A 16,604-nucleotide genomic window follows, 5' to 3' on the forward strand; every position below is an offset into this window, starting at 1 on the left:
AAGCTAAAAATTTAAATCTAAGTGACAAACCATAGTTGGGGTTTGGCGCCCCCTCGCTGTCTGGAGAGGAACTGTTGCAGACCAGGAATGGAGCCATCCCAGTAGGTGTAGCGTTCAGACAGTTCAGGGTCAGTTGAGAACTCCTGCAGGGACGGGACAGGCTGGAACACGCTGACACATGCTGCTCTGTGAGCTGAGTCTTTCCATTCGACAATAATGAGAGTTAATATAAGATATGGCAGGGTAATAGAGCACATAGACATTGTGTAATAATCCACAGTCAACATTATTTTATTTCAGTCTATTTAATTTAATCCCTGAAATAAACTCACAAAAGTCATTCATTCATTTTTCTTGCTTGCCTCAACTCATCCTTTGCCCCATGCTGCTTGAAAAAATCATCTATCAGGAGTTCACCCATGACGGGGTAAGCTTCAGGCTTTCTGTCAAGACATCCCTGTCTTTGTGTCCATGTATTCAGAGCTTGACTTCGGGTCCATCACCACCCGAGGTATTATATACAGATAGAGCTGCTACAGAAAATTGTATGATCTTCCCCGAGGGCGAAGATCTGGAAGGTTCCTTCACCTGCTAGAGCCAACATGTCAGACTGACTCCACCAGGTATTTGCATACCGGCTCACATGGAATAATGTCATCATTAGTTGTATTGCATAACATCAAATCAAAAAGTTGTTTATTTGTTAACACATGTTTATGTTCAGTCAGACTATCTAGGTCAGATGCTCTTCCACACCCTTACAGATGCGCACCCCTTGCCCTGAGTTATATAAGTCTGTCATAACTCATGACAGACTTGGACTGATGCTGAAACTTGCCTTGAGTAGGCGTGTTCCATGTGCACGCCTCTACATGCACAGCGCCTCCGACACCGCTGCACCAGCTCAACGCAGCCGTCCTGCACACTGTTGGGCTCCTGCAGAAGACGGAACACCAACCTGACCCCCCTGGAGAGAATGGAGAACACATGCTGCCCTTTGGAAGTTTTGCATCGATTTGGGTTTGCACCCCCCCCAGGCAGGCCAAACCCAGCCCTCTGATCTTTGAGGACTCTGATCTCTGAGGACTCTGGTCTCTGAGGACTCTGGTCTCTGAGGACTCTGGTCTCTGAGGACTCTGGTCTCTGAGGACTCTGGTCTCTGAGGACTCTAGTCTCTGGTCTCTGAGGACTCTGGTCTCTGAGGACTCTGGTCTCTGATGACTCTGGTCTCTGCTCTCTGAGGACTCTGGTCTCTGAGGACTCTGGTCTCTGAGGATTCTGGTCTCTGAGGACTCTGGTCTCTGAGGACTCTGGTCTCTGAGGACTCTGGTCTCTGAGGACTCTGGTCTCTGGTCTGTGAGGTCTCTGACCTCTGAGGACTCGGTCGAGGCACCAGGTAGACCGGAGCGAGCCGAGGGAGGATGAGGAGGTTTTTCCGAGCGCGAGACGAAGACTCCAGTCAGATCCAGTACCTGACGGCCAAGTGTCACCGGCTGGCTCACGAGAGAGGTGAGCACTTGAGACGAGGACCTCACTGCTCTACTGAACCGAATTTTTTGGGTCCTTGGGGTCATGCGTTGGGTGCATACATTTCATGTTTACCTCCCCCCCTGCATTTACAAAGACGTATCTAGAGAAAAAATTATTATTATTATATTATTATTAACAAATGAGAGAATGTCAGCTGGTCTCTTTGGCCGCAGCCCATGTGCTTAACAATGTTGCCGGTCCTTCAGCCCAGCTGGAGAGGGACACCTTGGTGACCAGGGAGAGACAGCGGAGGCTACAGAATGATCTGGAAGCGATGGCCGCTCACCTCCAGCAGAAGGAGCAGATGATTGTGGAGCTGAGGAGAAAACAGGACCACCTGGTGGACCACCTCAACCGACAGCAGGTAGCGCGATACAGGGGATTCTTTATCTTAAGGTGGCAATCTCTAATGTTAGCGCGTAAATCAATGTATGTTAAGTCGCCATCTATCGCGTCGTTTACATTGAGGGCATTCAGCAGACGCTTTTATCAATGTACAGTAAGGATGTTCACAGAATCAAGTGCCAAGCACTAACAATCGCTAGGTTAACTTATTCCCTGTAAACAACAAAGCTTGGATAAGATGATACAGGATGCTGAGTACCTTTTTTAATAAAGGATAATATTAAATTACAAATCTAACCTCAAGGATGGCCCCCTCCCAGGTCAGAGGAGCAGTCAGTGTTCAGAGGCCCCTTCAATTCAAGAGCTTCATTGGTGTGCTTTAGTCCCGAACGCTTTGCAAGCATGTCTGAGTATATAATCATCTGTATATAATCATATAATCTGACGCGAACATATACACAAAACATACGTGTACTTAGAGCTAATTATCATTACTTTAAATTATACGGCACATATTCTTTCATTAATGTATTTATTTCAATGTTGTTTCAATGTTTTTTCAAACAACAAGACTCGTAACCATGAAAGCTGTTTCTCCAGTATAATTCATATGATGAACAACTTATGAATTTAAAGTACCAAGTCTGACTAATTTAAGTTGAGTCATCGCGGAGCATTATGCGGTACATTTTCACTCCAAGAGGATTTAATGTCAACTTGGCCCGCGGTTCTTTTCTGCTCTTCAGAACTCTGACTAATTACTCTACTGTCTAATTCGCTTTCTACTGTTCTCTACATATTCTACTGCCAGGTGGCACTAGAGACTACTCTACTTTACTCTACTTTACTCTACTCCAGTAGGTCTGTTCTCAGGCTTTATCCCTGTCTTGATGTATTCCTGTGTCGTGTGGTGATCAAAGGGTTGCCTAGCAACGTCATCCTACCCTCGACCAACTCCCTTGTGATGTCCTTGGCATTTAACGTCACCAGAGATTAACTTCAAACCCTCCTCACCTTCTCAAACCACTACACCGAGCCCCGGTACTGCCAGCTGGCCCAGCTGGCAATAATTACAGTAATTACACACCAATTATGTGCCCATGTTGACATCCACACATTTTATTACCATTACATTTGGGATTATGATCTTTCGGTCATATTTAAAAACTTTCGTTCTGAAGACATGTGGCTAAAACATTTTCTTAAATATCCTCCAAGTTTCCCTTTGTTATTCCGAACTTTCCAGCGGGTGTTTTGCTGAGTGAGTAAGGTTTTACTGCCAGCGTTTGGCGCTCCTGGTCGATGGAGCTAGACTCCTTCTCACCTGGGACGGGCCCGGTCCAGCCAGGTGTCCCTTCCGGCCTCCCCAGCAGACAGTGCAGTCAGTGGGGGGTAGGGGCTTACGGAGCCCTGTGATGGTGGAGGACTGGGGAACTGGACCTCTCAGTCCAGTTAATGAACTCACGGCCTGAGAGTGAGCCCCTCTGTCCTATCCCTCCTTGCTGGAGGCCAGTGCCTCCTTCAGTGGTGTGATTTTGTGTCTCCTTAATAAATGTGACGACGTGATCCTTCAACCTGCGAAGGCGCTGACAACGTACGGAATACGCCCTTGTAGCAACCCTGGTCCAATTCCCGCCTTTCAAGCGACAGGTGGGATGGGCCATTCCATCTCTTCTTCAGACCCACTGACCTGTTTTTCTTCACTCTCCTATCCATAAGGGCTCTGAACCGCAACTACTTATTGCAGAACGTAATGCCATGCAGCGTGGAAGACCCGCTGGGCCTGAGACAAGGAGATGGAGGGAATCTTGGAAGAGCAGCTCAGCTTCCATCTCAGCACCACCCAGCTAGAGAGAGCCAAGCCTGATTCCCTCACTGCTGGGAACTGTCCTAATATCTGTAGCATTCTTCCTAAATATGATCCAAACAAACCGACTGACCCTCGGGTTGAAGTGTGCATTATGAATCAGTTCACTTGCGTGGTTAGTCTTCAGTTGCTATGGTTATGCTTTGAGCTACTTAGGTTACTTATTATGGTCTGGCCTCTGTGTTCCTTGCCTCCATAGGGCCTGGTGGAATTCCTTAAGCATCATGCGGGCCTGAGAGCGGAGGTGGGCCCTACGGCGGAGGAGAACTTGAGAGACACCGAGCTGCTGGCTACGGAGCTGGAGCAGCTCCGCTCTGAGCTGCTGGCGCTGCAGAGCTCCGACGGGCAGCTGGTGGGCCTGGTGGAGGAGCTCTACGCTGAGGCCCAGCACAGAGCAGCACTGGTAGACAGCCTCCAGGAGGAGCTGCACAGGTAGGCCCGATGAAGTCAGGGGCAGAGTTAGTAATGGAAGGAGGGCAGTGTGCCTTTTGGTATTTTCCAAAATAAAAGACCACTTTATTTAAAGTAAAAAGTGTAACTAGGACTGTTGGATTGTTTACTGTCTATCAAACCAGACGATGATGACAGCCAACAGTAGCATAGGCTACAGCTGTTGGTGTGTGTCTGTTTATGTGTGTGTGTGAGTGTGTACTCTCCTGTCACCCCATTCTGTTGTCTTAAAACGTATTAAATCAGCCGCGGTTCGATTTAAACATTTCTGTTCTTATAGTCCCCTCAGCATGCCAGAGCAAACAAAAAATGTAAAATACATTTAGTTTTCTTCGGGATTTTCAGATAAGGACACGCGATACTATGCAGACAAACATAAAAACAAACAAAGCGCTGTCACAGTTTGATTAACATCTCAACATCACTGCCAAGCCGCCGCCAGCTTATCGACACACGACCGATCCGCCTCGCACATCACATAAAGACCGAAGGAAAACAACTCGGGTCGAAGTTATACCACGAGTCAGCACAAAATACCCTCCCCCCGACCCCTTATTTCAGAGTATCCCCCTCTTCTTTGAAGCCTAACATAACACACGACTTAAAGGGGTACGCCGGGGTATCTGTAAATTCTGGCCTAAATCTGAACTCCGCGCTGGTTTCTATCAAGGGGGCGTGGCCTATGTGAAGTGGGCGTGGCTGGTGTGACGTAATGGCTCCGCACTCCTCACCTGTCTAAAGGTGCTGCCATCTGTGGCTGGAGTAGTTATTGCAGCTTATGTGTTCGATCCTGCTTCCTAGTGGCTATGTGAGGGTAATGCAGCTTGTGTGTTTGATCCTGCTTCCTAGTGGCTATGTGGGGGCAGCTTATGTGTTCGATCCTGCTTCCTAGTGGCTATGTGGGGGCAGCTTATGTGCTTAAAATACGTAACAATCTTGATAGCGGCTGAGTCTATCTGGATCAACGTGTGCCCCACAGTAAATCAACGGAGGTCGAGGACCTGCGGAGACACCGGCAGAAACAGAGAGAGGAGCTGGAGCAGCTCCAGAGCGCCCACCAGAGGAAGGTGAGGGAACTGCAACTCACTGAAATGACACCTAGCCAGCCAGTTTGGGAATTTGATGCTCAGATTAAACTACAGTAGTCAAATTAGTAGATATATTTCTTATATTCTTCTATTTCTATATTTCTCCCCCAGAAGATGTTTCTGTGATTTTCACAAACAAACAAAGCATTCTGGTGCATTCTGACAAAATAATAAAGGCAAAACAGAACATTAACTCACAAAGACGAATGGGGTCAGGGAACTAAGGTAACATTTTCTCTCTCTCTCTCTGTGTGAGTGAGTGAGTGAGTGAGTGAGTGAGTGAGTGAGTGAGTGAGTGAGTGAGTGAGTGAGTGAGTGAGTGAGTGAGTGAGTGAGTGAGTGAGTGAGTGTGTGTGTGTGTTACGGCCAAGCCATTGTGTTGGTAGATATAAATAAATATATCTACAGTCTGCATTTAGACAAATACAATGAAATAGGAATTCCACACAATTCATGTAAATGTGCAAACTTTTGTGTGTGGTTGTTCAAGACACACTTAAGGCATGATACCAACATAGGTTTGCAGAGGACTACATTCAGTACGATATGCACACTGAAGGCCTGATGCCACCATAGGTTTGCAGAGGACTATATACAGTATGTACACTGAATAGGTTTGCAAAGGACTATATACAATATGCACACTGAAGGCCTGATCTCACCATAGGTTTGCAGAGGACTATAGTATGTATGTACACTGAATAGGTTTGCAGAGGACTATATACAATATGCACACTGAAGGCCTGATCCCACCATAGGTTTGCAGAGAACTATATACAGTACACTTGAAAGGGGTGGGGGGAGGTTGTGAGGGTTTACAACCAGTGTCCACCTCACAGGAAGGGGGAGGGGGGGGGGGGGGGGGGGGGGGGGGGTGAGAGAGCGAGTGAGAGAGACTAGTAAGAGAACTCTTGGAAAACTGTTACTTGTATAGGAACTTTGCTCGTCTGTCTTTCTGAATAACCCTTTTATTGAAATCTGGAATGTCCTGTGTGAGTTTTTCTCTATATATATAGCCAGACCATTGAGGCGATCTTGTGCCGTAGTGTTCTTGAGGAGTCTTTATCCTCCTTAAAGGTGGAGAAGCATCTCTCTGATTCTGCTGTTGACATTGGTGTGGTGATGAGGATCTTGAGAAGACTTACAGTTTTGCTGAATGGGTCTTGCAGGTTATTTCCCATTAGAACCAGAAATAGAGCCGTGCTCCACTGCTCCCCTTAAATCCTCATGCTCGTAGATCAGGGACAGTTCTGTTTTAAGTCTGGCTTTGTCCAACATGGGATAGGCATCCACCGTGGTTTCCAGCACTGAATCTGGGAACTTTCTGCTGTGTTGTGGGAACAAGTCACCTTGCAACAGAGTAGCACTGATGAGATGCTTTGTGAAAGAAAAACCTCTCCTTGGGATGGCTCATAATGGTGTCACAGACCTATGAAATAATAACCACAGAAAACATGTTCCAGTTCAACAATACAATAAAGTCATACTCCTACCAGTAAATTTTTTAATAAAGCTTAAAGTAATAATTAAAAAGCATAAACGTGGGAAAAAAAGACATGTCTGCATTCTCCAGTATATATACAGTATGCATACTAGTATGTCTAATAATGACAACTCTGAATACAAAAATGTGCAAACAAACACAAATACATACATAGGCTAGTGGAATAAATATAAGTTGCTTACCTCTAGCATGGCTAACTTCACAGTTGTTCATATGCACTCTTGCTCGCTCGTTTTTTTTTTATCCGTTCTGACAGATGTTTCAGGTCAACCCTGTCTGTGTCCACGAACTATCACACGCACTTGTTTTAAAAAGTATACAAGGAAAGCAAAAAATTGCATTGGCATACCCACAGCTAGTTAGCCAAACCTGAAACAAACTCTGGAAAAACTTCTCTTGTAGGCTCTATGCTTTCTTTTGCTTGTTGGGTTATGTTCACTTCTGGCTTTTCTGGTCCGAGTTCTTTTACTTGCAATTTTTCTGCAAATGTTCTTCTTTCGAAGGGATTCATAAGCAAAGACTTAACTGAATTTGGGGCTTGCTGAACTCAAAGGGAAACAGTGGTAGCAGTACTCAAAGTCGCCATGTTGCTGATCTCTGAGGTAATGGCAAATGCGCGGTTACATGCAGTGGACGGTGCACTGTGTTGGGGGCGATATTTTGAGCGCCCACAAGCCATACAATTCGACGACGCTGATTGGCGAAATGATGTACTTTTCTGCCTAACAACCGGAAAACTATTGGGTAAAAATTCAGGCTTGTTGGGCTGAGCGAATTGGCGCCCCAGTATGGAAGCATATATGTAGCAAAATTCAAATGGCAATGCAATTTGCAATTTGCAATTCAATAAGTAATTACGTTATGCAATCGACAATGCATTATGCAATTTCATAATGTAATTTGTAAATACGTTATTCAAAGTGTATTTTAATATGCAAAGTGACAATGCAATCCTCAATTAAATTTGCAAAAGTTATAACAATAAAAATAGAATAACATTTTGTCAAATTCTTTGAGTTCCTTTAATCAAATTGAAAAGCTATAGCGTCCCCGTGATTGCAATCCACTTCGCCACGCTCCGTGTGTTGCGATATTCAAATGACATTTCAATCCGCAAAACGAAAGCTTTGCAAAAGATTTGGCAAAACGTTTTGCAAAACGTTTTCCAAAACGTAATCCAAAACGTTTTCCAAAAAGTCAATATGCAAAGTGGCAAACGTATCAGCCAATCAGCGTCTGGGCGGGAACTACGTTACTTTCTATTGCCTCCAAGGGTATCTCCACGGTGGGTCTCCCGCAGGCCCGCCGCTCCCTATACGCAGAGTACGCAGAGTGCGTAGGGCACCAAGTACCTGAGGGGGCACCAAAATTTAAGGTTTGTAAAAAAAAAATATATATACATTATTGAATTAAAAAAAGATGTAAATTAATTATGAAGAGGCCCACGGTTGTTTGTTCTTAATTGTATAACCTATCACTAAATTTCGGCAAATTAGATGTTTTTACCTAATATATAAAAAGGGGCCCCTTTTTATATATTAGGTATGCTAATATATAAAATGCTTGCGTAGGGCACCGAAACGGCCAGCAGCGGCCCTGGTCTCCCGACCCTATGTTTCGCAGTGCCTGTAGCACTTGGGAAATCTTTGTGTTTACCACACTGGCTTCAAAACGTACCAGTGAGGATAAGTCGTCTATCCTATCTCCCAGAACACGCACTCTATCTACTGCATCTGTGTCTTCCACACGATTGTTCTCCACATCATCGGCCAAACTTCGGAGCGTATCAATATCCATTGGTGACCATGGACCTGACACATACGAACTAGAAGTGAACGTGAACAAGAAAATTACGAGCAAGTGATGTCGTTCCCGCCCAGACGCTGATTGGCTGATACGTTTGACACTTTGCATATTGACTTTTTGGATAACATTTTGGATTACGTTTTGGAAAACGTTTTGCAAAACGTTTTGCCAAATCTTTTGCAAAGCGTTCGTTTTGCGGATTGAAATGTCATTTGAATATCGCAACACACGGAGCGTGGCGAAGTGGATTTGCAATCACGGGGACGCTATAGCTTTTCAATTTGAATAAAGGAACTCAAAGAATTTGACAAAATGTTTTTCTATTTTTATTGTTATAACTTTTGCAAATTTAATTGAGGATTGCATTGTCACTTTGCATATTAAAATACACTTTGAATAACGTATTTACAAATTACATTATAAAATTGCATAATGAATTGTAAATTGCATAATGTAATTGAAAATTGCATTGCCATTTGAATTTTGCTACATATATGCTTCCATACCCCAGGGAAGACACCTACTTCACCAAAATGAACATGAAAGTGAATGAAGATATAATTATGGAGGATTCTAAAGATATTCTAAAGTAAATGCATTATTCGAGCGAATCAACATAGATTATATCTCAAAATGAGAAAGATTATCCAAAAAAAAACGAAAAAAACAACAACAAAAAAAACAAAACAGGGAGGCAGGTCGGTGGGAGGGCGGCGCCCCCCCAGCGCCCTCTATAGGCGAGTCGCCACTGATACAATCCCCATTTCCAAACACACTCCATTTCCAGAATGTTTTCAAATGGCTCAAACTTCTCTCAAATACTTTGAGTGTCAGTTGGCCATGTTGGACGACATAAATTAAAGTTGGCGGATCCAAAATGGCTTCCTGCCGGCGGAGAGCAATGCATTGTGGTCTACTGTTTCGCTTGAGGCAGTTCAAATTACTTGATTATTCAACGAAACATTAAATCCCCGGCAAAACAAAAGCTCTGTATGCGATCCACCCGCCGTGGCCAACAACAGAGGCCTAACGTGCCAAGCTGTAGTTTGGTAGAACTAGATTATTCTGAGCCGAGGTCTGGAAAGAAACAACAACCAATTCCCCTGCTCCGGGACGAACACGGCCTCTTGGAATCTCTTCCCAAGACTCTCTTCCCAGCCTATCACAGAAGCACCTGGCCATGTCGACAGTAATCTTTCTCACAAGACGTCTCCATTAGAGCAGCGAAACAAATGAGGGGGAGCTGGAAGTCTCTGCTTCCACAATCTTTATTGTAAGATTTTGAAGGAACACATGCATACAGTTACAGTTGGAAACATGCATACAAATGTACCCATAATGGTGTGTGTGTGTGCGCGGCTGTCTGTCTGTCTCTCTGTGTCTGTCTGTCTGTCTGTCTGTCTGTGTGTGTGTGTGTGTGTGTGTGTGTGTGTGTGTGCTTGTGCGTCTGTCTGTCTGTCTGTCTGTCTGTCTGTCTGTCTGTCTGTCTGTGTGTGTGTGTGTGTGTGTGTGTGCTTGTGCGTGTGTGCATGCCTGTCTGTCTGTCTGTCTGTCTATGTGTCTTTCTGTCTGTCTGTGTGTGTGTGTGTGTGTGCGTGCGTGCTTGTGCAATAGGTGTGTGTGCTGCAGCAGGAGAACAGCAGCAGTGTTCAGAAGCTGCAGCAGACAGCCGTTCAGTTCGAGCGGCTCTGCAAACAGCAGCGCTACTGGATGCTCTGCGTCAAAAGGTGAGCTAGCAGCTAGCTCATCCTGTACCAAACCTAACCCTAACCTGATTCAGTTAGCCGCGCTAGTGGATGCTCTGTGTCAAAAGGTGAGCTAGCAGCTAGCTCATCCTGTACCAACCCTAACCCTAACCTGATTCAGTTATCCACGCTACTGGATGCTGTGTGTCAAAAGGTGACCTACAGTAGCAGCTAGCTAATCCTGTACCAACCCTAACCCTAACCTAATTCAGTTAGCCGCGCTACTGGATGCTCTTTGCAAGAGGTTAGCTAGCAGCTAGCTCATCCTGCACCAACCATAACCCTAGCCCCAGGGCCGCTGCTGGCCGTTTCGGTGCCCTACGCCAGCGGGGGGGGGGGGAGCCCCTTAATATATATCAGGTAAAAACATCTAATTTGCCGAAATTGAGTGATAGGTTATGCAATTAAGAACAAACACAGTGGGCCTCTTCATAACTAATTTACATATTTTTTTAATTCAATAATGTATTTTAATTTTAAATTTTTTACAAACCTTAATTTTTGGTGCCCCCTCAGGTACTTGGTGCCCTCTGCGTACTCTGCGTATAGGGAGCGGCGGGCCTGCCTAGCCCTAACCTGATTCAGTTAGCCGCGCTACTGGATGCTCTGCGTCAAGAGGTTAGCTAGAAGCTAGCTCATCTTGTACCAACTTTACTTGATTCAGTTAGACGCGCTACTGGATGCTCTGCGTCAAGAGGTTAGCTAGAAGCTAGCTCATCTTGTACCAACTTTACTTGATTCAGTTAGACGCGCTACTGGATGCTCTGCGTCAAGAGTTCAGCTAGCAGCTAGCTCAGTTAGCCCACGAGCCTTAACTTAGCCTTGTTAAGCTAGCACAACAAGCCTTTTATATTAACCGTGTTCAGCTAGCATACCTAGCCTTGACTTTTTTCTATTTTTGCGCTCCTAACAAATAAGATAAGGTAAGCCTATGTTTCAAACAGGTCACTGGGTACCCATGCCTAACCTAGTCGTGGTTTCAAGTATTTAGCTGACGTGGTTTCAAGTATTAAAGGCACCCAGTGCAACTTTCGAGGCTTAAAAATAAACATTCAATTTCTAGTCTTTTTTACACGTAGTAAGTTTCAATAACTCCATACCATTACATACCGACATTCAAGCAGCAAAGATGAGACGTCGTTGTGTGGTGAGAACTGATAGAAAATCGATAACAACAACAATGCCGCCATTTTCTTTATTTTTTGTAACCTACAATAAATGAAGCAGGCTTCCAGTCAATGGAAAAATGGCTTCTCCCCACCGGCGATTGTTGTTGTTTACGATTTTCTATCAGTTCTCACCACACAACGACGTCTCATCTTTGCTCCTTGAATGTCGATATGTAATGGTATGGAGTTATTGAAACTTACTACGTGTAAAAAAGACTAGAAATTGAATGTTTATTTTTCATTGAATGTTTACATAAAGTTGCACTGGGTGCCTTTAAGTATAATGACGTAACACCTCAAAAGAACGCTTAACGGTAAATCAATTCCTAATTACTTTTTTATTAATGATTTAGAGGTGAACACTAATATTGCCATACTGCTACCAGCCACACATCATTCACGTTACGCCAGCTTCCTTAAGACACCTGGAATGAAAGCCAATGTTGTGACATCACAAGAGTGGGCGTGGCCACGTCTCTCGCTTGGTCTCTCCTGATTGGTTGGCCTGTGGCTGCAGGTACAAAGACTGTCTGACGGAGGAGAGGGAGGCGGTGGTTCAGCAGGTCAGTGACCTGGAGCAGACCGTCCTGAAGCCCAGGGGATGTTCCCACTGCAGCAGACAGTACCACTGCCCCCTGCAGGACAGGGGCAGCAACTCCAGGCATCTGTAAATCAATCAATCACCTTTAAGTGGTTTTGCACCAAATCTGCTTTATGAATAAAGTTTGAATCACCTACTTAATACATATGCACACTACACTTTCGTATAGTATGTGTGTGTAGCCTTAACATTGTGTGTGTGTGTGTGTGTGTGTGTGTGTGTGTGTGTGTGTGTGTGTGTGTGTGTGTGTGTGTGTGTGTGTGTGTGTGTGTGTGTGTGTGTGCAGGCACCAGTCTATGTGTGGTGCAGAGTTCCGGGCTGACCAGCAGGGGGAGCCGTGGTCAGCCCTGTGTGAGGACAAAGTCATCACTCAGGTAGGAAGAGCTTTCATACCATACTGGTGGTCTACAAAACCAGCTGTGTCTCCATGCAAAGTCCTGTATGTCTGACCATGGAGCAGTCTGTCTGTCTGCTTGTCTATCCGTGCTGCAGCCTGTCTGTCATTAGCTTTACATTTGGGGGCATTTAGCAGACGCTTTTATCCAAGTACAATTGTCAAAAGAAAGCGAAACAATATATATCACTGTCGGTACAGTAAGCCAAGCACTAACAATCTCTAGTTTAACCCATTACCCGTATGCAACAAAGATAGCTAGGATAAGACGCTACAGGATGCTAAGTACTATTTTTAAGTGCAAGGACCTACAACATATAATAAGTGCTTATATTAAGTGCCAGAACATGCAACATACAATAAGTGTGTACACTAAGTGCCAGGATTACTGCAGCTGTCTGCCTGTCTGACCATGCAGCAAGACGTCTCTGTTATTCTGGGCCGCCTTTATTTCTGTCCGTGCAGCAATTTGTCTGTCTGTAAAAATCAAATACAAAACCAACATGCCGACCTGTCAGCGTGCGACTCGATCCACGCATTGTTTCTAGCAACATAATGCATGTAATCTTCACGAGAATGCTCTGTACACCTCCTTAAAAAGGTGTACAGAGCTTGTTTCTGAACAGTTTTCGCCACTGAGCCCGAGGATCCGATACCGCTGGACTGCAGACGAGTGCAACAGGCGTGGCATGGGAGAGATTCATTTGCATGGATAATATTTATTCGAGGACAGCTGCAGTAAACCAAACAGCCTGCCTCCAGATTTCAGAGCCCTGATACATCTTGGGTACTGGCATGGCCTCAAAGCACTGCAAGGGTCTCAGACTGGAGGAGATGTTTAGGACGGGCGGGAGGAAACCACACAGTATCTCTGCGGGGTTACCCTCCCCCCTCTCCAGGGGTCCAGCGGCTGCTACTGCACTCTCTTAAGGAAAAGTCCACGTTTGGTCGATGCACTTTTTGTTTGTGGAGCAACGAACCCTGATGTTCTGGATGAATGGGATCGTTTTTTTGGGGAGATGTCCGCAACGAATCTGAGTGTTGCGATCTGCCAGGCCCATTGCAGTGCTTTAAGATTCAGAATACAAATTAGAATACAAAAACAAGGGCCAGAGGGGTGTAAGGGGAGACATTCATAACACAAGGCTCCCCGCCAGATGAGCCCCGCTGCTAGGGCCCAGTGAAGCTGTCCCACTTCCAGAAAGTTCTGAGAAAGCAGAATGGATGCAGCCCCTTCACCATTCTGTGTTCCTGTCGTTCATACTCCATAAACACGGCATTATAAACTTAGCGAGAGTTACCCAGAGCTCTTCAGAAATGTGAAGGCATGTGCCGGGGTCGAGTGCATGAACGATTTAAACAAATATCTTCAAACCGGGAGTCCTCTAAGCGATGATGTGCGTGTGCATATAAGCATCCCATAATTTAACCCTCCGGAGGATTGGAAGTCTCCCAGTTTCCATGAGAGGGGGAATGCATTATCTGGGCTATGTTGATTACACGAGTGGCCTGATTCCCATGCAGAGGCCTGATGTGGTGCAGACAGCAGCTGCCTGTGTGTAGATTAATACCGAGGTGCTGAGCACCGTGTTCTCACTGTGAACAAACTCCTCACCCCCTGTGGTGCCACTTTAGTTTTCGGTTCAGGGGTAGGATTGTTGGCCATTTGGGATTCATTACAAAAAAAAGGCAAGTGATTTAACCCTTGAAGAATGTTTACACATCTTTGAGGTTCATTACGCTCTCATCGTGAACGACCTCATGTTTTTATTTATTTTTTTCCGCTTTTCGCTAGCTATGCACCTATCGACACCCCCCCCCCCCCCCCCCCCCCCCCCCCCACACACACACACACACTTTGGTAAGTTCCGGTGTTCTTCTAGAACCTGAGGATGTTTTTCCTAAAGCCTTGGGATGTTCATGTGAGGTTGAGAACTGGAACCTCTATATATCATTGGAACATTTACATTACAGTCGCATCAGGCTCTTCTCTGTGTCTCTGTCTGTCTCCCTCCCTCCCCCCCACCCCCACTCTCTGTATGTCTGCGTATGGCGCCCCACCAACAGCCCCACTCTGCTTCCAAGCGCAGCCCAGAGATGACTAATAATGTCTGGATGCAGGCGGCTGCCAGGGGCCCGGTGCTACGGCCCTCCACCTCTCCGGCTCCGCAGCGCATTTCTTCACATAATTATTCTGATTGAGTACAGATGATGCAGCCTTTCCCCCACCACTCTGAGGGGGAGTAGAGCAGGAGGAGGAGGAGGAGCAGGGGGGAGGAGGAGGAGCAGGGGGGAGGAAGAGGAGCAGGGGGGAAGGAGGAGGAGCCAGGGGGGAAGGAGGAGGAGCAGGGGGGAGTGGGGGGAGGAGGAGGAACAGGGGGGGAAGGAGGAGGAGCAGGGGGGAGTGGGGGGAAGGAGGAGGAGCAGGGGGGGGAAGGAGGAGGAGCAGGGGGGGAAGGAGGAGGAGCAGCGGGGAGTGGGGGGAAGGAGGAGGAGCAGGCGGGGAAGGAGGCGCTGGAGGGGATAGTGGTGCAGAGGGGGTTGAGGAGGAGAAAGGGGGGAATGAGGGGAGGAGGTACAGGAGTGGAAGGAGGGGGAGCAGGGGGGGAAGGAGGTGCAGGGGGGGTGCAGGGGGGAGAAGCGGAGAGAGGAGGGGAGGAGGGAGGAGAAGGGGGGAAGAAGGGAAGAGAAGGGGAGCAATGGGAGAATGAGGGATAGGAGGAGCAGGAGGGGGAGGAGGAAGAGCAGGGGGAGGGAGGGGAAGGAGGAGCAGGGACTGCCGGAGAGGAGGCCGGAGTGATGGTTTCCGTGTGATTTATCAGAACGCCGTGCTCACAGGCTGTGATTTGAAACGGAAAAAGCTTGTTACAGCCGTCCGTCTTCTGCACCACAAATCAGCAGCGAAACAAGGCCGTCCTGATTCAAGTGTTCCTGCGTGTCTGGCCAAGCACAGACGCTGGCGGGAGCTCTGGTGGCTCTAGGAGACGTGTCAGTGTTGTTAGTTATACCCGGGGTTGAGGGGCTTGGGATCTTTTAAAACGTTGCCGTTTGTGTCCTCAGGTGGGAGGCGTGGTCGACACGGAGCAGAAACCTCCTTGAGGTTCTCCCTCTGACCAGAAGAGTGTGGCTCTCCTCCCAGCCCTCTTTAGAAGATCGAAGAACGCCAGAGAGACTGTACGTCGGAACTCCGTCCGCACTCTGGTTTCACTGTTGTTATTGTGGAGTGAACAGTGAAATAATAAAGAGACAATGAAGACATGCTGTGTTGAGGTTCCTTCTCGTCTACACATGCACCAAACATGCACGTCTGGTTCCGTTTAGCGGTAATAGCACGGTAATCACCACCTGCAGACCAGCGAATGCACCTGAGAGTTTGGGTTTGGTGTGTTCTCCTGCCAGACACTGGGGGGAACAAAACAGCTGGTGTCAACAGGAAACGAGGCTAGGATGAAGCACGGCCAAGTCGAGTCTTCTCATCTTCTCCCTCGTTTCGGAATGCTCCCACTAATGACTTGTATCCCGGCGTAAGTGCAGTACATATCCGAGAGGAGCTGGTCTGGTAAATAACAGGACTGGAGCTTCCTAAATCATCTGTGGTATGAGGAGAAATGAGAGTTGAGTTTCCTGCCATGGACCAATGCTTTGATGTACTTCCACTGCCTGGATTGAAGTCCATGAATTAAACGAGAAGACAAATTACATTTGTCTAGATGGAAAATATTGTGTCTACGTTGCCCTGCACCGAAGAAAAGATGAATTCACATTTTCTTCTGCACTGATTATGCCCTCAAATTACTTATTGGTATGTTTCAGAAACTGAACTCGAAGTCTAAATTTGGTGTCTGCAATAACACTGGCTGTCGTCTACAGTATATTCTACTATTTTGGGTTTGGCGCTATTTCTTATTTTTATGGAGTGCCGTGTTGGTTGTTGGAAAAGATTTGTCATTAAGTGCTCTTGGGAGCTTTCATTTAGACTGAAAGTCAATGTTTTAATGTGTTCACACAGTTTTTCAAAGGGACCGTGGATGTACGATTTTATGTTAACGACCCATTTAGTCATTCATCAGACGTTGATTCAAAACAACCGTGAATTTTTTTTAAC

The 16,604-nt window shown here is 46.3% G+C and overlaps 1 protein-coding gene across 1 annotated transcript; it reads left to right on the forward strand.

Moving 5' to 3' along the window:
* The first annotated feature begins 790 nt into the window (after positions 1–790).
* On the forward strand, positions 791–15,757 carry LOC132465663 (hyaluronan-mediated motility receptor). Its single transcript, XM_060062358.1, has 8 exons — positions 791–1,509; positions 1,737–1,894; positions 3,942–4,174; positions 5,172–5,259; positions 10,205–10,317; positions 12,022–12,171; positions 12,392–12,479; positions 15,560–15,757. The coding sequence occupies exons 1-8, from the start codon at positions 1,422–1,424 to the stop codon at positions 15,596–15,598; spliced, it is 957 nt and encodes a 318-aa protein (XP_059918341.1). The 5' UTR covers positions 791–1,421; the 3' UTR covers positions 15,599–15,757.
* The last annotated feature ends 847 nt before the right edge of the window (positions 15,758–16,604 follow it).

This window comes from Gadus macrocephalus, chromosome 10, assembly GCF_031168955.1.
Source record: "Gadus macrocephalus chromosome 10, ASM3116895v1".
Taxonomy (NCBI): Eukaryota; Metazoa; Chordata; class Actinopteri; order Gadiformes; family Gadidae; genus Gadus; species Gadus macrocephalus.

Coding starts and splice junctions, on each gene's coding strand:
- LOC132465663 (XM_060062358.1), top strand. CDS start 1,422: ATGAGGAGGTTTTTCCGAGCGCGAGACGAAGACTCCAGTCAGATCCAG. Junction 1,510..1,736: donor CCGGCTGGCTCACGAGAGAG/GTGAGCACTTGA, acceptor CCGGTCCTTCAG/CCCAGCTGGAGAGGGACACC. Junction 1,895..3,941: donor ACCACCTCAACCGACAGCAG/GTAGCGCGATAC, acceptor TTGCCTCCATAG/GGCCTGGTGGAATTCCTTAA.